The sequence below is a fragment of the Elephas maximus genome, chromosome 4 (genome assembly GCF_024166365.1).
Source record: "Elephas maximus indicus isolate mEleMax1 chromosome 4, mEleMax1 primary haplotype, whole genome shotgun sequence".
In the NCBI taxonomy this organism is placed as follows: Eukaryota; Metazoa; Chordata; class Mammalia; order Proboscidea; family Elephantidae; genus Elephas; species Elephas maximus.
In genome coordinates, this window is record NC_064822.1 from 30,583,380 (window position 1) to 30,608,819 (window position 25,440).

General features: G+C 37.3%; 1 protein-coding gene across 1 annotated transcript; it reads right to left on the reverse strand.

Moving 5' to 3' along the window:
• Nucleotides 1-10,852: 10,852 nt before the first annotated feature.
• Nucleotides 10,853-25,127, reverse strand: THNSL1 (threonine synthase like 1). The gene is made up of 3 exons (XM_049881811.1): nucleotides 25,037-25,127; nucleotides 18,964-19,139; nucleotides 10,853-17,755 (listed from the first exon to the last, which is right to left on the reverse strand). The coding sequence occupies exon 3, from the start codon at nucleotides 17,713-17,715 to the stop codon at nucleotides 15,469-15,471; it is 2,247 nt and encodes a 748-aa protein (XP_049737768.1). The 5' UTR covers nucleotides 17,716-17,755; nucleotides 18,964-19,139; nucleotides 25,037-25,127; the 3' UTR covers nucleotides 10,853-15,468.
• Nucleotides 25,128-25,440: the final 313 nt, after the last annotated feature.

Below are 25,440 nucleotides of genomic sequence, written 5' to 3' on the forward strand. Positions count from 1 at the left end.
CTAACTAGGGATGTAAAAGACCTATACAAAAAAAACTATAAAACACTACTGCAAGAAACCAAAACAGAGCTATGTAAATGAAAAAACATAGGTAGGATAGGTAGACTCAACATTGTGAAAATGGCAATTCTACCCAAAATGATTTACGAATATAATGCAATACCAATCCAAATACCAAGAACATTCTTTAAAGAGATGAAAAAACTTATCATTAACTTTATATGGAAAGAGGAAAAAACCCAGATAAGTAAAGCACTATTGAAGAAGAATAAAGTAGAAGGACTTGCACTACCTGACCTCAGAACCTACTATACAGCTGTGGTTGTCAAAACAGCCTGGTACTGGTACAACGACAGATACATTGACCAATGGAACAGAATTCAGAACCCAGATGTAAATCCATCCACCTATGGTCACCTGATCTTTGATAAGGGCTCAAAGTCCATCAAACGGGGAAAAGGCAGTCTTTTTAAAAAACGGTCCTGGCAAAACTGGATGTTCATCTGCAAAAATATGAAACAGGATCTATACCTCACACCATACACAAAAATTAACTCAAAATGGATCAAAGACCTATATATAAACCCAAAAACCATGTTCATAGAAGAAAAAATAGGATCAATGCTAGAGGCCCTAATACACAGCATTAACATGATACAAACCACAACCAACAACACACAAGCTCCAGAGGATAAGCTAAATAACTCAGATGTTCTAAAAATTAAACAGACTCATCAAAAAAAAAAAAAAAATTTTTTTTTTTTTTTCCAAAAGACCTAACAAAAGAGTAAAAAGAGAATCTACAGACTCAGAAAAAAAATTTGGCTGTTACAAATCAGACAAAGGTCTAGTCTCTAAAATCTACAAGAAAATCTAACACCTCTACAACAAAAAAAAACAAATAATCTAATTAAAAAATGGGCAAGGGAAATGAACAGACACTTCACCAAAGAAGACATTCAAGTGGCCAACAGACACATGAGGAAATGCTCACAATCTCTAACCATTAGAGAAATGCAAATCAAAACCACAATGAGATGTTATCTCACCCTGGCATTACTGGTACGAATCAATAAAACAGGAAATAACAAATGTTGGAGAGGCTGCGAGGAGATCGGAACCCTTATGCACTGCTGGTGGGAATGCAAAATGACACAACCATTTTGGAAAATGATATGCTGCTTCAATAGAAATAGAAATACCATATGATCCAGTAATCCCACTCCTAGGAATATATCCTAAAGAAATAAGAGTTGTCACATGAATAGACATATGCACATCCATGTTCATTGCAACATTGTTCAAAATAGCAAAAAGATGGAAACCAACCTAGATGCCCATCAACAGATGAATGGATAAACAAACTGTGGTACATAAACACAATGGAGTATTACACAGCGATAAAGAACAATGATGAATCTGTGAAGCATCTCATAACATAGATGAATCTGGAGGACATTATGCTGAGTGAAATAAGCCAACACAAAAGGACAAACATTGTATAAGACCACTACTATAAATACTCACGAAAAGGTTTACATACAAAAAGAAACAATCTTTGATGATTACGAGGGAGGGGAGGGGCGGGGATGGAAAAATACTTAATAGACGATAAGTGGAAACTTCGGTACACAGTACAAAATACTGTGGAAGCGAGCACAACCTGTACAAGGCAAAGTCATGGAAGCTCCACAGACACATCCAGATTCTCTGAGGGACCGAATTGCTGGACTGAGGGCTGTGGGGACCACGATCTTGAGGCATATCTAGCTTAACTGGCATAACATAGTTTATAGAGAATATGTTCTACATTCTACTTTGGTGAGTAGTGTCTGGGGTCTTAAAAGCCTGTGAGTGGCCGTCTAGGATACTGCACTGGCCTCGCCCCTACAGGAGGCAGAAAAAATGAAGAAAACTAAAGATACAAGGGAAAGGTTAGTCCAAAGGACTAACGGGCCACATCTACCACGGCCTCCACCAGACTGAGTTCAGTAAAACCAGATGGTGCCTGGCTACCAACTCTGACTGCTCTGACAGGGGTCTCAATAGAGGGTCCCGGACAGAGCTGGAGAAAAATGTAGAACAAAATTCTAACTCAAAAAGAAAGACCAGACTTGCTGGCCTGACAGAGACTGGAGAAACCCTGAGAGTATGGCCCCCCTACACCCTTTCAGCTCAGTAATGAGGTCACTCCTGAGGTTCACTCTTTAACCAAAGATTGAACAGGCAAGACTAAAGGGGCATACCAGCTCTGGGGCAGGGACTGGAAGGCAGGAGGAACAGGAAAGCTGGTAAAAGGGAACCCAGGGTTGAGAAGGGAGAGTGTTGACATGTTGTGGGGTCGTTAACCAATGTCATAGAACGATGTGTGTCCTAACTGATGAGAAACAGGTTTGTTCTGTAAACCTTCATCTAAAGTACAATTTTTTAAAAAATCTAAAAAAAAAAAAGGCAGAGAATGGCAGAATGGATTAAAAAATATCATCCAACTATATGCAGTTTAGAAGAGACACACCTTAGACCAATGACACAAATAGGTTGAAAGTAAAAGGATGGAAAAAAATATTCCATGCAAATAATACCAAAAGACAGCTGGGGTAGTAATATGAATATCATAAAAAGTAGATTTTAAGACAAAATCTGTCAGAGGAGATAAAGATGGACATTATATAGTGATAAAATGGTCAATTCATCAAGAAGACTTAACAAGCATAAATATATTTACAGCCAACATCAGAGCACATAAATATATAAAGCAAACACAGAGAATTGAAGGAAGAAATGGACAGCACTACAGTAACAGCTGGAGACTTCAATACACCACTTTCAATATTGGACAGAACATCTAGAAAAATGATCAGCAAAGAAACAGAGGACCTGAATGACACCATAAACCAACACACCATAAACCAATTGGACTTAACAGAATATGTAGAACACTCCATCCAACAACAGCATAACATACATTCTGTTCCAGTGCACGTGGCTCATTCTCCAGGACAGACCCCATGTCAGGTCACAAAGCAAGTCTCAATACATTTTAAAAGACTGAAATCATACAAAGTATTTTCTTTGACTACAATGGAGTGAAGCTAAAAATCAAAAATAGGAAAAAATACAAACATATGGAAATTAACACACTATTAAACTACCAATGGGTCAAGGAAGAAATCAAAAGAGAAATCACAAATTCCTTAGAGTCAAATGAAAATGAAAGCATAACATATCAAAACTTGTGGGATGCAGGAAGGCAGTATTCAGAGGGAAACACAGGAATAACTGCCTACATGAAAAAAAGAAGAAAGAGCTCAAATCGACAGCCTAACTCAACAACTCCAGGAATTAGGAAGAAAAGAGCAAACTAAGCCTAAACCTACCAGTGGAAAGGAAATAACAAAGATCAAAACAGAAATAAATAAGATTAAAAACAAAAACAACAGAATCAATAAAACCAGAAGTTGATTCTTTGAAAAGATCAATAAAATTGACAAACTTTTAGCTACACTGACAAAAGAAAAGATACAATTAATCAAAATGAAAAAGGGGACATTACAACTGTCCTGACAGAAATAAAAAGAATTATGACAGAATATTATTAACAATTTATGGCAACAAGTTGAATAACCTAGGTGAAATGGACTAATTCTTAGAAGCACACAACCTACCCAAACTCGAGAAGAAATAGAAAGTCTTAGTCCCATAGCAAGTAAAAAGATAGAATCAGTGATCAAACACCTAGCCCCCTCACCCCCTACCCCAAGCCCCAGCTTTAAATTAAAAAAAAAGTCCTGCACCAGATGGATTCACTGCGGAATTCTACCAAATTTTTAGAGAAGAATTGACCAGTACTGTTTACACTCTTCCAAAAGATAAAGAAGGAATTCTCCCTAATTCATTCATTTTTATGAAGCAAACATAACTCTGATACCAAAACCAGACAGACACCACAGGAAAAAATATTACAGGCCTATATCTCTTATGAATATAGATGCAAAAATCCTCAACAAAATACTAGAGAACAGAATCCAAGAGCATATGAAAAGAGTCATACACCACAACCAAGTGCGATTTATTCCAGGTATGCAGGGGTGGTTCAACATTAGAAAATCAATCAACATAATACATTACATCAATAGAACACAGGAAAAGTACCACACGATCATCTTTATGGATGCAGAAAAAGCATTTGATAAAATCCAACACCCTTTCTTGATGAAAACTCTAAAGAAGATCGTAATAGGAGGGAAATTCCTCAGTATGATTCAGGGCATATATGGAAAGCCAACAGCCAACATTATAGTTAATGGCATGAGATTGAGAGCTTTCCCCTTGAAATCAGAAACAAGACAAGGGTGCCCACTCTCACCACTTCTCCTCAATATTGTATTAGAACTCCTACCCAGAGCAATAAGAAAAAAAAAAAAGAAATAAAATATCTAGACTGGAAAAGAAGTAAAATTATCTCTATTCACTGATAATATTACCCCTTATATAGAAAATCCCAGAGTCCACAAGAAAACTTCTAGAGCTAATAGAGGAATTTAGCAAAGTTGAAGGGTACAAGGTCAACAAACGAAAATCAGTTGGGTTTCTATACATCAGCAATGAGAAATCTGAAAGGGAGATTAGGGAAACAATTCCATTATAATAGCATCTAAGAGAATATAAGACCTAGGAATAAATCTAATCAGGGACATGAAGGACCTATACAATGAAAACTATAAAATACTGCTGAAAGAGGTTAAAAAAGACTTAAGTAAATGGAAAGATGTTTCATGTTCTCGGGTTGGAAGACTTAATATTGTTAAGATGTCAATACTACCTGTTATGGATTGAATTGTGTCCCCCAAAAATGTGTGTCAACTGACTAGACCATGATTCCCAGTATTGTGTGGTTGTCCTCCATTTTGTGATCTGATATAATTTTCCTATGTGCTATAAATTCTCATCTCTGCCTGTGGTTAATGAGGCAAGATTAGGTTATGTCAAAGAGGATTAGGGTGGGATGCAACAACCTTACTCAGGTCATAGCCTTGATCTGATGTAAGGGGTTTTCCTTGAGTTGTAGCCTGCATCACGTTTTATCTTACAAGAGATAAAAGAAGAGTGAAGTGAGCAGAGAGATAGAGAGAGATGCCATACCACCAAGAAAGATGAGCCAGGAGTGGAGCACGTCTTTGGACCCAGGGTCCCTGCACTGAGAAGCTCCTAGACCAAGGAATGATTGATGACAAGAAACTTCCCCCAGAGCCAACAGAGACAGAAAGCCTTCACACGGAGCTGGTGTCCTGAATTCAGACTTCTAGCCTCCTAAACTGTGAGAGAATAAATTTCTGTTTGTTAAAGCCATCCACTTGTGGTATTTCTGTTACAGCAGCACTAGAAAACTAAGACACTACCCAAAGTGATCTACAAATTCAGTGCAATCTCAATCAAAATTCCAAAAGCTTTCTTTACAGAAATGGAAAAACCAATCCTCGACTTTATGTGGAATGGCAAGAAGTTCCGAATAGCTAAAGCAACATTGAAAGAAAAGAACAAAATAGGACTCACGCTAACTGATTTTAAAACATATTATACAGCTAGAGCAATCAAAACAGCCTGGTACTGGTATAATAACAGACACATAGACCAATGGAATAGAATTGAGAAGCCAGAAATAAACTCACACATTTATGGTCCACTGAATTTTGACAAGGGTGCCAAGTCCATTCGATGTGGAAAGAAGAGTCTCTTCAAAAAATGGTGGTGGGTTCTATATCCTACTTTGGTGAGTCGTGTCTGTGGTCTTAAAAGCTTGGGAGCAGCCATCTAAGATAGATACTCCACTGTTCCCACCCCATCTGGAGCAAGGGAAGATGAAGAAGACCAAAGACACAAGGGAAAGATTAGTCCAAAGGACTAATGGGCCACGATAATCACAGCCTCCACCAGCCTAAGTTCAGCACAACTAGATGGTGCCCAGCTACCACCACCGACTGCTCTGACAAGGATCACAATAGAGGGTCCCAGGCAGAGCTGGAGAAAAATGTAGAACAAAATTCTAACTCACAAAAAGAGACCAGACTTACTGGCCGGACAGAGATTGGATAAATGCCGAGAGTATGGTCCCTGGACACCGTTTTAACTCAGTACTGAAGTCACTCCTGAGGTTTACCCTTCAGCCAAAGACTAGAGAGGCCCATAAAATAAAATGAGACACAGCAGCCCAGAGGTAAGGACGAGAAGGCAGGATGGGACAAGAAAGCTGGTAATGGGGAACCCAAGGTTGAGAATGGGAGCGTGTTGATACATTGTGGCCTTGGCAACCAATGTCACAAAACAGTATGTGTATTAATTGTTTAATAAGAAACTAATTTGCTCTGTATACCTTTATCTAAAGCAGAATTCAAAAATGGTTCTGGGAAAACAGGATTTTCACATGCAGAAAAATGAAATAGGATCCCTGCATCACACCATACAAAAAAAAAAATTCAAAATGTATTAAGGACCTAAATGTGCAAACAAAAAACATAAAATTCTTAGAAACAAAAGCAGTGGCAATGCTGTCACCCTAGCTTTAACAATGGATTACCTAATATAATAACGAAGCACAAATAACAATAGACAAAATAAATGGAACCTCATAAAAATTTAAAAAATTTTATTCATCAAAAGACTTCACCAGAAAATGTGAAAAGACAAACTACCAACTAGAAGAATATCTTCAGAAGCCAAATATCTGACAAGAATCTAATAAACAATATATATGTAAAATTTCAACAGCTTAACAAAAAGACAAATAACCCAATCCCAAAATGGGCAAAGGATCTGAATAGACATTTCACCAAACAGGACATTCAAATGGCCACCAAACACATGAAAAGATGCTCAATGTCATTTGCCATCAGAGAGATGCAAATCAAAACCACAATGAGATACCATTTCATTTCCACTAGGATGGCTAAGATTAAAAAAAAAAAAACAGGAAACAACAAATGTTGGTGAGGATGTGGGGAAATTGAAACATTTATCCATTGCTAATGGGAATGCAAAATGGTACCGCCATTGTGGAAAATTGTGGTGGTTCCTCAAAAACTAAAAATAAAACTACCATTTGATCCAGCAATTCTATTCCTAGGTACATACCCAAAAGACTTGAAAGCAGAGACTCAGAAACTTGTACACCAGTGTTCATAGCAGCACTATTCACAAAAGCCAAAAGTGGAAACAACTTAAGTGTCCATCAACAGATTAACGGATACATTAAAACATGATACATACATATAAGGGAATACTATGCAGCCAGTAGAAGAAATGAAGCCTTGATACATGCTACAGTATGCATAGAGCTTGAAGACATTATGCTGAGTAAAATATGTCAATCACAGAAGGACAAATATGGTATAACCTCATTTACATAAAAAGACAAAAAAAAAGGCAAATGTATAGAGATCAAAATTTATTAGTAGTCACCAGGGGCAGCAGGAGAAAAGAAAGGGTTAACAGTAATGGAAAAATCACATTGATTAGGGGTAGGGCTGCACAGCTGATTATTGTAGTTGCCGTCAATAAGTTGTACATCTGTAAAAAGTTCAATCGGCCAAAGTTATGTGATATTTACCACAACGACCAAAAAAAAAAAAAAAAAAAAGCTGCCAAGGCTGCTTATGTACAGGTAAATACCTCATGGGATTTGGTTCCTTGATTTGGAGGTTTAGGGTCAGAGTTTCATGGGACATCCCAGTTAGTTGGCCTAATAATTTTGTGCTTCTGTTCTACCTCCTAGTTTGCTGCGGTCTTAAAAGCTTACAAGCAGTCATCCAAGGTACAACAATTGGTCTCTATTCACCTGGAGCAACAGAGGAAGAAAGAGACTCAGGAACAGAAGGAGATGGCCTGTGTGTCTAGCTGCCTCCATGAACAAATGCCTCCTTTGCCAGAAGAAGTGGATGGTGCCCAGCTACCACTACTGATCATTTTGATTACAGATTCTATAGAAGAATCCTGATCAAAAGGGGAAAAGATTAGATAGGAACCTTAGGGGGCAATAAGTTTATGTTACTGGAAGAGGGACAACTCAGAAAAGAATGAGAATGGTTGCACAACTTGAAGAACATGATTAATGTGACTGAATTGTAATGTAGAAATGGTTGAGATAGTGTACGTTTTGCTGTGCTTATTCTCAACAACAAAATAAAATTTTAAAAACTGCAAAAAAATTTTACTACAGCCTTGGATAATATTTGCGGAGTCAAAATAACATCAATCGAGAATATTGCTCTAACCCAAAATTATTGCTGTAACCCAAAACTGGAGGTAAGAAAATGCATGGGCAATGGTGCAAGACAGTGGGAGTAGGACAACTAAATATTTATGTCATACAAGCATGTCAATATAGAACATTTAAAGCTAAATTTCAAAAAAGCAGTATAGCATATTATCAATAAATATGAAGAGTCAGCAGAAAGAGCAGATTTGAAAGTTGTTACTTCTGGGGAGTAGGTGTAGGGAAGGCTACACACAAAGGACTGCTGATTTTATTTTAGCATTACAAAACCATTTGACCTTTTAAACTAGGTGTATGTATAACTTTGTTTTTTAAAGCACAATTTAAAAACAGAAGTTTCTAGGTCCCACTTCTGACTAAATGGACCAGAACTTCTGAAGATAAATCTGGGGAATCGGCATTTTAAGCCCCCGAATTGATTCTGATGTACATTACAGTGTAAAAGTCACTACCCTAGGAATAAACCACCTGCCTTCTGAATGTATTAAACTATCATTTTCATTAAGTCTGTGGTCTACTATTTCTGACCAAGGGTATATTCCCCAGCTGAGGAAATCATTCCCAAGTCACTTTAGAACAGTCTTATTTACATAGCAACTTATTTCCAAAAAAAGAAAAAATTATTTGCTGATCCCAATAATTCATTTTTCTCCAAAGATAGGGGCAAATCATAAATATTATCCATTTACACATAGAGAAACTGAAGAACAAGGAGATCAACAGTCCAGAAAAGATCAAATTAGGGTAAGGTGTAAAATCTGTTAATAAACATTTTGTAATCACTACATTTTATTTGCTACAGTGGAAATTCAAAGACGAATTCCCCTATTTCAAAGCGCTAGTATATCAGCACTTACACCCCAATTGCCTACGGAGATCAAAGACTTCCAGCTAATTTCACTCTCCCACCCACCTCTACCTCTGAGCCCAAGACCAGTTTATTTACCCCTCGGTTTCCGCAATTCTTCTCTAATTCTGTGAACCCTATTTTTTTTTAATATTATGCAGTTTAGGAATGTTTAACAAAAATGTTTGATAATTACAATCAATGTTAAAGAGAATGGAACTAACAGACAAGATGAAAAAGTCAACCCAATTTTGAAAGTGACAAAGGAAAAAAAGATGTCCTTAGCAATTAAAATTTTTTAAGACTTTATATCAATTTCATGTCCTACTAGATGATTCTCCATTTTATTTTACCAAGTAGTAGATCTTTAGGTAACAAATGAGCATATTCAAGTTATTTCCTCTAAGAACTAATAGTAAAAACTTTAAATCTCATACAAGAAGTTTTTTTCCAAAATACCATCTATTCAATGAGAACATGGGATAATGGATGCTATAAATTACACAAAACAAACATTTTAAAAACATAGCAATCTCTAATTTTAAATGAAATACTGTAACATGGATAGCAAACCCAAGACGTATACAACCAATTTACCTGAAACAATGTTTCATATGGCTTCAAAAGAATGCCTACTGGTGGGCATATAGTTATAAACCAAATTTTAATGTCTTCATGAATCCAAGTAAGCCTAGTTTAATCTGAAATAAAACTACTATGCACGCTGATTTAAATAAACATGTTATTTGCACTTTAATTAAAGAACTCCAAGAAGGCATTTTGTTGTTTAGAAAACATCTTTACTTCTAATTATTCAAAATAGTTCCTGGAGGCTTTTTTCTTATTTCAGCATTTCTTATGGGCTCTGGAGTATCTACCTCAAAGTTTCCATTTCAAGAGAACTGTAATATAGCATCTGCTTTTAAAAAAGCTCACAATACCATTAAATCTATTAGATGGTATTAAAAACCTATTAGATGGTACTAAATGGATTCATTTTAGTATTCATTCACCAACTATGAGAATCTGTTTATTAAAGAGAATCCATTGTAGATTAATTTAAAAACATAAACGCCCCTAATATTTATAAATGAAACTTACCTGCCATTGGCAACTCTAAAAAAAAAAAAATCTTACAGGCCACTAAAATCTTAATGGTGCTCCGGTGGCTCAGTGGTTAAGTGTTGGGCTGCTAACTGAAAGGTCAGCAGTTAGAAACCACGAGCGGCTCCTTGGAAACCCCACGGGGCAGTTCTACTCTGTCCTATGCGTTTTTTAAAATCTTAATATAGGGTATGATTATAAGCTAAAAAGTAATGCCACATTGAAACTTCAATGTCGTAACTTCTCAAAACAACTATTACTAATCAGATGAAGAAACTCAAGGAGATCAAGTTCTCTATTTAAAAAGGAAAACAACTAAATTGACCAGAGCATCCTTCTGTATTAAGCAAATCCAACTTTCTGATGTAAGACTCTGATCAAAATTCTCACAATTGATCGGAGTATTGGCATGCATCAGTATACATCAATTACCCTGATTCGTTTCTTGTCTTTGCTGTGCCCTTTTTCAACAACATTGGCAACTTTCTTGGCTCTCTTTTTTTCCAATCAGAGGAGCTTATTTGTTCTTTATTTTCTGAAAGAGCCTACTTGCTCTTAAAGTAAAAGTTTCAGAGAGATGAAACAAATGATTTTAGTGGCTGGAACGCACAGATGGGGCCCACACAAATAACTCTTTCATAGGTGGATTTTATTCAGGTTCCCGAATGGGGACAAAAACAATATAGTTACATCTCCATGGGTTTGAGATTCACAAGAAAATAGCTACTTTATATTTTTACTAATATCAAGTAGTTTCAATTATTAAATGTAAGTGAATCAGATGTAATGGATTGAAGCAATATTTGCCATCAATGGTTTTTGAAAGTGAATGGTTATCAACATAACAAAAAAACTCATACAAAACGAATTTGCCTTCTAAACTCTATTTTGATGGGAACATATTTTACAATTTCCATTAATACATAATTAAAAATCCCCCAGTTTCTTTTTTCTCGAAAATCTTACTCACTCACTATATTTAATACAGTAAATAATTTCAAAGATAGTGGAAACTAGAAATTATAACCAAAGCTTGAAAATTGGTGATTTTGTATAAATACAACATACATTTTTACTTAATAATTCTAGGATATGAAAACTATTTTTGCAAGTCGTTAGGAAGAATCACAAATATTTGGAAGTTCATATTCACTGACTTTGAACACAAATTTTAACAAACAGCGTATCTATTGGGTATAAGAACAGATAAAAATGAGACAATCCAAATGTCCACCAACCCGATAAATGGATAGGTTGTGGTATTCATGCAACAGAATACTACAGGGTGATAAAAATCAATAACTGTGGATTCTCTCATCTGCATGGATGAATCTTAGAATTTTTGAGCAAAAGAAATAGGTCATGGAAGAATACCTACATTATCATTCCATTTATATAAGATTCAAAGAGGCAAAACTAAGCAATGCAAAACTATAAATGCAAACAAGGGAGTGATTAACACAGAATTTAGATAGGGAGAAAGAAGGAAGTATAATCAAAGAGGAGCCACAGTGCGCATCAAAGGGGCAAGTGATGTTCTACTATGATTTAAGTACACAGCTATTTATTTTATTATTCATCCTTAAAGTGTACATACATTTTATACACTCTGGAGAAAGTGAGAGATAAGAAAGTAGAGACAGTATATGTAGAGCACTCTTTTAAGACCTTAATTGAAACCTTTTCACCTTAATTGTGAAGAGATAAAAGAGTAGATGGGGGAAATGTGGATGTTCAGAAAGATCTTTGTTTTGCTCTTATGCTTTTTAAGACACAAAAAAAGAGCATCTAAATGCCACTGGAAGAAAGAGGCATTAAAGGGAGGAGTTCAAAAATCAGGAGAGAAGGTAACTCATGAAGCAAGTTATCTGAGTGCACTGAAGGGAACAGCACCCAAAGCACACCTGGAGAGATTAGCCTTTGAAAGGGGGGGGAGGGGGGCTCCTACCCAATTCAACCAAAGGGAAGAGGAAAGGATAGAAACCATTGCAGTAGATTTAGACATCTGTGATTGGAAGCTGAGGTAGGTCATATTTGATAGCTTGTTCCTCTTGAACGAGGCAAGGTCATTAGCTGAGAGTGAAGGGTCAGAGTTGGTTTTCAGAAAAACTGAGGAAGACATGAAATCTCTGTTTTGGACAGTGAAAGAACAAACTATCTACAAATAATTGCCAAGTGGGCATTTACAGATAAATGCTCTTGGGCATTTACAGATAAATGCTCTTGGGCCTTTCATCTTATCTGTTTCCCTTGTCTTTTTGCCTAGAATCTATTTCCCCTTTACACCCAGAAAATCTGCCCATCCTTCAAGACTCCCCTTAAGTTCTACCTCTTTGAAACCTTTTCCAGCTGTCCCACAGTAATCCTTTCCTTTTACATCTTACAGCAATTGGCGGTCGCCCTCATTTTCACTTACACACTACCTTACCATAACTCTTTTGTCATACATGATTTAGTTTTCATGTGTTCTTTCCTTAACTACAGTTCTTGAGGGCAGAAACCATCTTTTTTTTTTTCAATACTGTCCCTCCCACTTTTAGAAAAATAGTGCATTCTGATGCATACGGTGAACATTTAGATACATTCTCTAAATATATCATCTATTGAAACAAACATCCTTGGAGTAAACGATGCAATAACACAGACATACATGGATAAGTAGAGAACTTTGAATCTGCCATTGTTTTCTTATAACTGCTTCTGGTTTTCAATTTTTGGTTTTAAAGCTTACTTTTTAGAAGCCCTGGTGGCATAGGGGTTAAGTGCTATGGCTGCTAACCAAAAGGTCAGCAGTTCGAATCCACGAGGTGCTCCCTGGAAACTCTATGGGGCAGTTCTACTCTGTCCTATGAGTTGGAATCCACTAGACAGCAACAGATTTTTTGGAAGCCAAGCCACACATTTGTCAACATATAATTGGGTTTTGGTTCAATTTTAAACAAATTGCTCCTGCCTATTAAGCTATTAAAAAAAATTTATGATTACAATCAGTGGCATCGCTAAGGGGGTGTGCGGGGTGCAGACCACACCAGGCGGCACTGTCAGAGGGGGTAACACCAAAACAACCATCTACAAAATTTTTGTACAGTGTTTCAGCAGAATTTTATTTTTTATAAAAAAATCCCTGTAGTTATAACAAAAACACTCTTCATAAGCCAGACTTACATGTATTAATATAACTACAAGGCTAGAACTCTATGTAAATTTATTTTTGAACATTCTAATGCACTGTAGAGCCCTCATGGTGCGGTGGTTAAGAGCTTGGCTACTAACCAAAAAGTACGCAGTTCGAATCCAGCAGCCACTCCTTGGAAACCCTATGGGGCAGTTCTACTCTGTCTTTTAGGATCGCTGAGTCAGAATCAACTCCATGGCAATGAGTTTAAGCTGCTCTGGTCAGAGCTGTCATTATTACCCAATTACAGTGATGTTTCAAATCACGTGGTTTTGTCTGCTCTGGCCACAAGCACGCACTGTTGTTTTTTTTTGCTGCTGGCGTTTTTATAGTTACTAACTTGGTCGAATTTCTTGGTGTTTTAGCTACAGTACTGTGGTAATTAGTACTTGTGAATCTGTATCAATAACTTTTTTGAGAATGAAGTACTGATTAAGGGAAAAGAAGGAATGATATACAGGAATTACGATTTATGAGTAAAATTAGTAGAAGAAACATTACTAAGGGTGACACCAACCCCAGGGGCACCGCTGATTACAACTTCTAATGTATTTCTTGAAGTAGTTAGTTCTCTCAGAAAATGAAGAACGCTATCAGCAAGGACAAACTATGTTAGGAATGCCATCTTGTGGTTGAGAGTAGTCCATTACACTTACGTTCCTTTCAATGACAATCTTTCATTCAAAAATAAAACATTCAGTAAATTCACATTAAAATCATGATTAAAATGCATTACTATTACAAAGGAATAAAAATGAAACATATACATCTGTTGTTCTGTGTGATTTTAGTTGTCAAAAAGACAATGTTCATTGACAAGACAGACAACAGACAACTTATATGGGAATGGACTCCAAATAATATAGGAAAACTATTGTCTGTAACTACAAATATACTTCTATTAAGACTATTCAAATATTTTTAATTTTGGAAAATTTTCCTCTTGGAATAAGCTAAGTAATTTTTTGTATCTACTATGAAACAGTTCTATTGATTATTAAAAATCTGTTGCCGCTAAGGCAATTCCAAATAATTTTAAAGAAAGTGAAAGCTAGAAATTATAACCAGCTTGAAAATTGATAACAATTTCTCATTTTATAAATACAACGCTATAGACATAGCAACCCTATAGGACAGAGTAGAACTGCTCCCCAGGGTTTCCAAGGCTGAAACCTATAAGGAAGCAGACTGCCACATCTTTCTCTTGTGGAGCCGGTGGGTTTGAATCACTGACCTTTTGGTTGGCAGCTGACCACTTAGCCACTGCGGCCACCAGGGCTGCTACTGATTATTACATCCTGGATTTAAATTATGTGTCTTGATTTTCAAACCTCTTCACACTAGTTATAAACATCCAAAGAGAAGTTAAGGACAGAGCATTTATCTAATTTGGACCATATAGGATACACATGGAACCCTTATGGTGCAGTGATTGAGAGCTACACCTGCTAACCAAAAGGTCAGCAGTTTGAATCCACTAGCCGCTCCCTGGAAATCCTATGGGGCAGTTCTACTCTGTCCTATAGGGTCGCTATGAGTCAAAATCGACTCGACGGCAATGGGGTTTTAGGATACACGTAATTAACAGAAGTCCAAAACGGAGCTTGAGGAGGGTTAGAAACACTAGCTCTAATCTTAACAGATGAGCTTCCTCCATAAAAGTTAGCCATTCTGAGTGGTAAATTAACTTTCTAGTCAACGGAGAACTAATATATGGTTACAGATACAGTATTTAACAACTGTGCTTAAATATTTTAATTTCTAAATCATTAATAGATACTAGACATTTGGTCCACTTAAAAGCAAGGGTGAGGGAGAAGAAACTGATATATCCCTTGTAACTGCTAAGCACAACAGCACAAGGGTCCATGCACTCTGCGACATTTTGTCACTTCTATTTAAGATTCCAAGGAGTATGTGCAGGTACAATGCTCAGTTCTAGAGATTAGGCTATTGAAATTCAAAATGATAAAAGATATATATATATAACTTAAGAAAACAAAATGTTATTGTACTCCAAATTTTGAGATATTTATTACTGCATGCTTTTCATCAGGAAAAAAAAATTTTTTTTTACTCAGAAAACGTTCCTATGAACTGATTTTGTATTAGTCTTTCCATCTGACTCTTCAGGACATCCATATCAGCTGTACAGACCTGATGCTCCATCTTCTCTTGCTGTTTTGCTCTCTCTAATAAAGCCCCATGCGGTGGAGGTAATGCACTGTATGAACTCAGTAAATAAAGCTGGCTTGATGAAGTCTGGTTGATTTCTTTAATCTTTAAAGCCTGCATGATAGCAGGTGCAAACTTTGAATAATGAGCTGTAGATGAGACAATCACTGGGCAAGTTTTATCTTGCATTCTATCTGCAACCACTTTTGCAACAGCGGTGTGGGGGTCCAAGATATACCCTGACGCATTATAGGTGGAGCTAATAGCTGCTAGGCAGTCCTCCTCAGAGCACCAGTCAGCTACAAAATCCTGCTGAAGCTTCTCAACTAGAATCTTTTCTATCTGGAAGTGATGCTGATCTTCTAACTGACTGAATAGTTTTGTTATTAATTGTCCATCTTTATTAGCTATCAAGTGTAAATGTCGTTCCAGGTTTGAGGATTTGAGAATATCTATTGCTGGTGAAAAGGTCTGCACTAATTTCCTTTCCCTTAGATCATAATGTCCTGTTTTTATAAAATCAGTCAAAACATGGTTCTGATTAGAAGCACAAATAAATTTTCGAATAGGGATTCCCATCATTTTGGCATACACTGCTGCTAATATGTTACCAAAGTTTCCTGTGGGAATACAGACATCTACTGGGCTTCCAAAAGAAATAAATCCCTGGTTAACAAGATCAAGATATGCGGAAGCATGATAAATTACCTGGGGAAGTAGTCGGCCCCAGTTAATAGAATTAGCTGAACTTAAGATTGTTCCATATTCAACAGTAAGAAAGCCAGTAAAATCAGAATCTTTAAAAATTCTTTTTACAGCTGTCTGACAAAAGTCAAAATCTGACTTGACGCCCACTGCCCATCCATTTTCTTTCTGACTGCCAATTATTTGTGCCTTTTGAAAATCACTTACTCCATTCTCAGGAAAAAACGTGACCACAGCTATTCTTTTCTTATCGTTGTTACTAAGATGACTAAAACCGTTTAAGACTGCACTCCCTGTGTCTCCTGAAGTAGCTACAAGCACCATATAATTGCAATTTGGTGGAATACAGTGTGCAAAGAGATGAGGCATAAGCTGTAAAGACAAATCTTTAAATGATCCTGTTGGTCCATGAAACAACTCCAGGATGAACTGGTTGCCTGAAAGGTGCCTGACAGGGGCAATTTTGGAGCAGGCGAAGTTTTTCCCATAAGCAGTTTCAATCATTTCTCCTAATCTGGCAGCAGGTATGTCGGCAGGGTGTATACACCTTTCCAATAGTATTTGTGCTCTTTCTATATAGGTTGCTCCTACCAGGCCTTTCCACTCCCCAGAGCTTAATTTTGGAAACTCCTTCTCAGGAACAAAGAGTCCACCGTCTGAAGCTAACCCTTCAATCACAGCTTCGCTAAAGAATTTTGTTGAATTCTTCTGTTTACAGTCTTTAGGCCAAATGTGTCTTGTTGAAATGAATGTTTCTGAATCCACATCTTGGTATCTTTTCACTGCATTAAGCACTTTGTCAGCTACCTCCTCTGGAGAAGCCCCACTTTCACAAAACACACGAGTATCATACCACTTTTTATAATACTGTCTCCTGAAGGCAAGTAAGTCTTTCATAGGTGTTCCAAAATCCTGACCTACAATTCTATTTATCTTCATTGATTTGAGACGATTAATTATATCCATTGGAGGTACATCCAAATACACAATTATTCCGTTTTTCTTCAGATGCCACATGCTAGCATCATGCATTGGATTGGACCCAGTAAGGGAAATCACACTCCCAGATGCAGAGAAGTTTAACACAGCTTTTCCTTCCTCTTCTAAAAATTGCTCATTACCAACATCCTGTAATTTTTCAGCCACACTCATATTCCAGGTTTTTTCAAGGATATCATCATCTACATCTATGGCACGACAGCCTAGTTTCTGACCTATTATTCTGCCTACTGTTGTTTTCCCAGCACCGGGAGGTCCCATCAGGATAATATTTTTGTCTTTGACAAGAGTGTGGCTTGAGTGCCATGACTTCCTTAATTCTGCAAGTGCAAATGTTCTTGAAAGAATTAGCTGTATGTGTTTATTCATTTTAACTTGGATATTAGGAAAACATCTCTGTGTTATTTGTTTCAGATGCTGACATCGGTTAAAGTAGAGCATTGTCTTTTCACTTTTCTGCCCAAGCCCACTGGCTTTAGCCCTTTACAAAACATAAAAACAAATAAAAAAATTGGTTACTAATTTCAACAGACTATTAAAATCCCGACAAGATTGAATGTAACCATACCTAGAGTACATAAACTGTTCTAAAATCTTCCAAATTTGTATTCTAAAAAAGTATTCCATCCCAAATTCCCATATAGTGCATATTATCCTTTTAGTCTTTTCAAATCTCAAGACATTAAAGAAAAGTCAAACCTTAAAAACTGATAACTGTAAACAGAAATTTTTCATAAAATGCTGTATCATAGCTTCTTTTTAAAAAAGACACTAAATCAAATTAGTATTTCTTTTCCTTTTATGAAATACTGTAATGAAAACTGGTATACAACACATAAAAATAAGGATTATTTGGGGTTGAAGTACTATTATAATCCACAAAGCTGAACAATATTTTTTATATTCAATTTCTTTCAAACATGTGATTGACTCGTATTACTCGTAAATTTCTTACAGAATTCATGAGAGAAAACTAAAGTAAAATAACATTTGCTTATAAAATGTTTAAGTAATTTTTCAAGCAATGGGGCAAAGATATGACATCTTCTTTCTATATCTTTTATACACATGCTATTAAGAGTCATTCTTACATATTTTTTTGTATGGAAGAGCTTAAAAAGAGCGAAAGCTAAAGGTATAAAATTACACCAAATAGTTAAGAAAAACTACGTCAATGGCTATATATCATTAACCTCATGTGCATGGGATTATGGCTTTTGTTTCTTATTCTATAAACATCACCAGTGGAGGGACTCAAATTCCACACAGACTGCAGAGTACTAGCCAAAAAACTCAGAGATGTTTCCAACGATGAAAGGAAAAAATTATTCTGGCATCCAAGGAAGCTCTACAATTCCCCATACCATTCATGTACCTCTCTTTGGAAATATACACCACCAAAACGAAAACGCATGCCAGACAAGTCAAAATTTTAGCTATAAGTGCAAATTAATAAGAGCTGCAAGGTTCACTTAAACTGACAGAAGTAGCTTTACAGACATGTCGTGGGGCTTGTCAAATGTCCTATGGTAGAACCACTATGCAACCAAGCTATATTAGACATCAGACAGTATATTTAATATGTTCTGAAAACTTTCAATCATTTTCTACTATGATGATCTCTGCTACTTAAACTGTGGTCTGTAATTAAACATTTAAACCATTTTAATCTAACCAAATTTAACTTACAAGTAAAATTAGAACTGTCTAGAGAAGGTATTCATTCCCTTATTTGGCTTTTCGGGATGTATGTGCTGTGCTTAACTCCCACTGACTGGTAAACATATGACACACAGGAACCAATCTGAGATGAAGAGTTGGTAGTTTGTTGATTCTGAGGCAGTTGATCTTGTAAAAAGTGGAGTCTGTAATGGAAAAAAATTAAAGTTAATCATAACTGCATTAAAAAAACAAAAAAAACAAACCCATTGCCATTCAGTCGATTCTTACTCACAGAGACCCTGTATGAGTTCCTATGAGTCATAACTGCAGAGAATCATAACATTTCATACATAAACTCATCTGTTATTCAAAAATCCACCTGAAATTTTCAAAGTACAGAAAAATAATGAATTGACTCTTTTCGTGTTTCCTCAAATCTATTATTAAAAGAACAAGACTCTTTTTCTTTTTTAAACATGTATAAGTCTTATACATGTTAAAACAGAGAATATCAGAAAGATGTTTACCTGTGTTTTATTGACTATGCAAAGGCATTCAACTGTGTGGATGGCAACAAATTATGGATAACATTGTGAAGAATGGGAATTCCAGAACACTTAATTGTATTCATGAGGAACCTGTACTTAGACCAAGAGGCAGTTGTTCAAACAGAACAAGGGGATACTGCGTGGTTTAAAGTCAGGAAGGGTGTGTGTCAGGGTTGTATCCTTTCACTATACTTATTCAATCCGTATGCTGAGCTAATAATCCAAGAAGCTGGACTATATGAAGAAGAACACAGCATCAGATTGGAGGAAGACTTATTAACAACCTGCAATATGCAGATGACACAACCTTGCTTGTTGAAAGTGAAGAGGACTCGAAGCACTTACTGATGAAGATCAAAGACCACAGCCTTCAGTATGGATTACACCTCAACATAAAGAAAACAAAAATTCTCAGAACTGGACCAATAAGCAACATCATGATAAACAGAGAAAAGATTGAAGTTGTCAAGGATTTCATTTTTCTTGGATCCACGATCAACACCCATGGAAGCAGCAGTCAAGAAATCCAATGTATTGTATTGGGCAAATCTGCTGCAAAAGACCTCTTTAAAGTGTTAAAAAGCAAAGACGTCACTTTAAGGACTAAGGTGTGCCTGATCCAAGCCATGGTGTTTTCAGTCACCTCAAGTGCATGCGAAAGCTGGACAATGAATAAGGAAGACTGAAGAAGAATTGATGCCTTTGAATTATGGTACTGGCAAAGAATACCAAATATACCATGGACTGCCAGAAGAACAAACAAATCTGTCTCAGGAGAAGAACAGCCAGAATGCTCCTTAGAAGTGAGAATGGCAAGACTTTGTCTCACATACATTGGACATGTTATCAGGAGGAACCAGTTCTGGGAGAAGGACATCATGCTTGATAAAGTAGAGGGTCGGTGAAAAATAGGAAGTCCCTTGACAAGATGGATTGACACAGTGTCTCCAACAATGGGCTCAAGCCTAGCAAACGATTGTGAGGATGGTGCAGGACCAGGCAATGTTTCATTCTGTTGTACATAGGGTTGCTACAAGTCGGAACCCACACGACGGTACCTAATAACATTAGTCTTATAGAATTTTACTACACAGTACTGAATGAATTTCTGTCATCAAGTAGTAAGAATGACAATATAACTTAATACTAACAAATATAAATTATTTTACAATGGCACCTGAAATTATAAAGTTTTAACTGTATGCTTAATAATCAAAGGAAATAAAGCAGTATAGTAAGGCTATGAAATGAGTACCTGAATTGTTATTTTAAGCTGTCTCATCTATCTGAATCACTATATAATTTGTATGTAATAATCACTATTACAAAAAGTCCAAAGGAAGCATCTGCCACACACAGGTAGCTGGCACATAAGCATATTAATATACATTAATATTAATCATTGTCACTCAAAGACAATGGACTACAAAAATATGTAATTGAACCAGAATACCTAGACATGAGGCTGGGCATATTTTCGTATAGTTTGGTTTCCTTATAAACTTTCAGAGAAAACAGTGGTTTTTCACCCCTGAATCAAGAAGTGTTTAGTTATACATAGTCTAATCCTTTCCCTGGAGGAAACCGAGGACTAGAGAGACTTGTACACCTGAACCATATCACTAATTTCGTTTACTGAGCTGTATTCTGGTACTGTACTTTAGCACTAACTGCTTTGAGGACACTGCATAAAACAGCCTGATCAAACTCCTATTCAGGAGGCTTTTGCTAATAACATTATAGAGTGTTTACTTTTTGAGTTCCCAATGCATAAATTTCCTTCTGATTTCTGTATCAGTAACAAATGCATATTTTCTGAGTAACTAGTTTGTTTTTATGGACACTAAGTCTATTAAATAACCTTGTCTTCCACTTTCTGTTGGTTGCTAAAATGCTTAATATCAACTCCGTTAAAGACAGCAGACTATAAGGCAAATATTATGTATGTCAACTTTGCCTTACCAAATCTCATGTTTCCTTTGTCTTCACTTCTCTACCCCCTTTCATTTTTAGATTTTATCTTATTTGCCTTTTACAATAAACTGGGGTAAAAAAATATATAGATGACTTGAAAGTAGAAAATGATGACGGTTCAATTTATTAATTTTGTATCAACATTATTTTTCCACAAAACTCTTTCTAAAACTAGCTGAAGGCTGTTTTTAAGAGTCATAATACAATACTACAATTTTTAAAGAAAGATAAAGATGAATTCTAGTTTTAGCTACATACTAAATTTCATTTTGTAACAGTCTGCCATAAACTAATTTTAAGACCTTAACATCAGTTCTAAGAAAACCAAAAGACAAGGAAGATAGAATAATACCAATAGCATATAGCTTTTATCAGTAATTTGAGTTTTTACTTAAAATACAGTTTTTTCTTTAATTCAAAGCTATTGTATTAGATTTTTTGATTAATTAATATAATAATTTGTCAGTACCGTGGTCATGAGTGGGTAATTCTTCAAAGGACAAAAGCATTTTGAATGAAATGGAAGTCACATAAGAGTCAGAAAACAAAAGCAGTACTTCTTGGCCATAAAGTACTCAGGTTTCACTGTATTATTAGTGTTCTCAAATACATTTTATAGAGAAAGTTCTACACAAAATTTTTGGTTATACCTTCTAATTTTCAGCAACGTATTTACAATGATGATGTTTTCCTAAGTTTACCACTAGATGGTAACCAACTGAAATCATACTCTACCCAATGTCCATTTTTACTTCCAAATGGGTCAAAACAAATTTTTCAATTCCATTACAAAATCACAGTTTTCAAATCTTCTGGGGAATCCTCGAAACCCTATTTAGCCAAAATTATTTAGCATTTGACACTAATTTAAAACGTGTGTCAGTATATTCTTTCAAAATAAAACACATAGACTTCAAAAATTATTTCATTACGAGAACTGCCTCAATAAACATCTTAAACAGCCTATGCCATGATTATGCTTGTCATTCTATATTAACACAATCTCTTTAAATTGCTCAGAAGAGTGACTGAGTAAATTTAGGCTATTACGATATTGAGTTTTTTTTTTTTTTAATCTCAAAAATTGCTGCATTTTTTTTACAGGAACAAGTGGTTTTCCAATAAGTAATAAGAACAAATGCAAGTATAACATGACAAACTAATCAAGGGGAGGGGAAGCTCTGCTGCTTCTGACTACTGACCAAACATTCTCTCAACCAGCCCTTCAGTCTGCTCCTACTTCCCAGGAAATATAGGTATGGAGAGGGTGGGAAGGACCACACACCCTAGTGGGAGTGCCACATGGTAATCACAGGGATCTTACAACCAAAAGCATAATTTTACAGGTACACCACTCATCTCTGCCTTTATCTTAGTATCAAAGCTAACTAAGCCTTTTCTGTTGTAAGTCTTCTGTTATTAGGTATTCTCTAATGGTCTGGAGGATTTAATTCAAGTAACATTTTGAGTACCCTTTCCAATTCTCTAACGTTAAAAAAATATTGTAAAGAAACCATCTTTAGCAAGGATTTATTTTCCATTCAGTTGACTTATTTATACTCCTATTTATATCCATTTTATTCATGCAATTAATTTTAACAAAGAAACCTAAATTGTGTATGTACAACACATGCATACCATTTATACCAGGGGTCTGCGCAAACTACAGCCAAAGGGTCAAATTCAGCCCACCACCCTTTTTTGTAAATAAGGTTTCCTTGAAACACAACTACGTACTTATTTGTTTGTTCATTCATTTATGTATCATCTATGGCTGCTTTTGTGCAAAAATGGCCGAGATAAGTAGCAACAGGCCAATTGGTGCTCAGGAACTGGAGAAATCATGCCTTGCCTTTCAGAGCACTTTCAGAACTGGTTAAACATAAATATTCCCAAAGTGTTCCTTTTAGTTAGAAAATGTATAAGATTTGGCCAATGACTATGCACGTGACTACGGTGTTCTCCTGAGTCCTTCAAATCTCAGCATAAGGATTAAAACGGACCACAACTACCACAGCTTCCACCAGACTGAGTCCAGCACAACTAGATGGTGCCCAGCTACCACCACGGACCGCTAACAGGGATCACAATAGAGGGTCCCGGACAGAGTTGGAGAAAAATGTAGAACAAAATTCTAACTCACATACACACAAAAAAAAGACAAGACTTACTGGTCAGAGACTGGAGAAACCCCAAGAGTATGGCCCCCCAGCCACCCTTTTAACTCAATACTGAAGTCATTCCTGAGGTTCACCCTTCAGCAAAAGATTAAACAGGCCCAGGAAGCAAAATGAGACTAAATGGGCACACCAGCCCAGGGGCAAGGATAAGAAGGCAGGAGGGGACAGGAAAGCTGGTAATGGGGAACTCAAGGTCCAGAAGGGGAGAATGTTGACACATCGTGGGGCTGACAACAAATGTCACAAAACAGTATGTGTATTGTTTAATGAGAAACTAGCTCTGTGAACCATCTAAAGTACAATAATAAAAAATTAAAAAAATGTTTGTTAAATGCCTGGATAAAAATTTGATCATCTGTATAAGAAAAAAACACATTTATTTTTACGTTAGAAAAAAGAAAAACTAAATCTGTTGCCATGGAGTGGATTTTGACTCATTGTGATCCTACAGGACAGAGTAGAACTGCTCTATAGGATTTCTAAGGAGTGGTTGATGGATTTAAACTGCCAGCCAAGCGCCTAACCAATGCGACACCAGGGCTCCTATTTTTACCTAACCAAAAAACCAGCGACCAGGATAAGGATTTACACATTCAGCAAAGCCCTGTAAATAGGACCAAAGTTCACCAAGCCATCCCGATGCTTTAATCCCTCCAGGCAACAGAGAGAACAAGATGGGTGTTTTCTCTCTTCTATCTTTATTCCCTTTGGGCACAGTGGCCTCCGGAAGCTTGGTTCAGAACCATCCATCTTCCCTCTCAAATCATATTACCAAAACGTCTTTTAGGGTCTCAAGATAACTGCCTTTTAGAGACTCAAGATAACTGTCTTTTAAGGACTCAGTTCCTGTCAGCTGTCGTATCTGCTTAAATTCATGGAGGATCAAACTGCCTAAAACGGAACAGAACCGCTACTCTAAGTATTTTATCAAAAACGGACACGTAAAATTGGGCACAAATCCAAGGGCCCATATTTAAAAGGCTCCCCGCTCTAATTTAGGCTGCTCATTAAAAACCGCAAAGTCCACAGGCCTTTGGAGACCAAAAGGGAACAGGGCGGAGAATCGGGCCTGGCGAGCGCGGGAGCAGGCAGAGCGGCGAAGGGGCACAGCAGGCGCCAGACCCGGGAAGGAGACACCGGGACGCGCGCGACAGGTGGATGAAAAGAACGGCGGGAGGCGGGCGCGCACTCACACAGGTGGCGGGGCAGGTCTGGCCTGCAGGATTTCTGAGGTGCCTGGGACAAAGCGGCAGGAAGCGGCAGGAAAATGAGCGCAGACACATAATGGAGATCACAACTAATAGCGAGAAGAGGAAGAAAACGAAGGGGAAAAAGGCATGCGATGGGTACGGGCTGGTTTCTACAGCTGTCCTTTCTTTTTCTTCTCAAATAACTCACCAAGAAAATCACACTGAGAAGACGGGGCAAAGGAAAGGAAATGGGAAGGAGGGTCCAGGACCACCAGTGCCGCCTCGGGAGACGGAGGCCCGCACCGCTGGCGCTCGCCCCGACTCGCCCACGGCCTCGGCCCCAAGCGTCGCTAGGCCTTGCCTGCCCCTCTCAGCCGCCTCTGCGCCTGCGCTGGTGCGGGCCTCAGCGCCCGCGCGCCACGCCCACAGGCCCTCCCCCCCGAACCGCCTCGTAAGTCACTCCCCTCTCGCGCTCCACCCACTCTCCACCCACCCCAGCACGCCGAGAGCCGCTGGCTCCCCGCCCCGCTCCTCGCTCTCAAAGTTGCCGGTGCGGCTGCGTGGCCTCGGTAGTCGACCCGGTCCCTGCAAGAGTTGGGGCTTGCGCAGAAG

What these genes read in the sequence shown, in the direction of transcription:
- THNSL1 (XM_049881811.1), bottom strand. Translation starts at nt 17,715, where the DNA reads ATGCTCTACTTTAACCGATGTCAGCATCTGAAACAAATAACACAGAGA.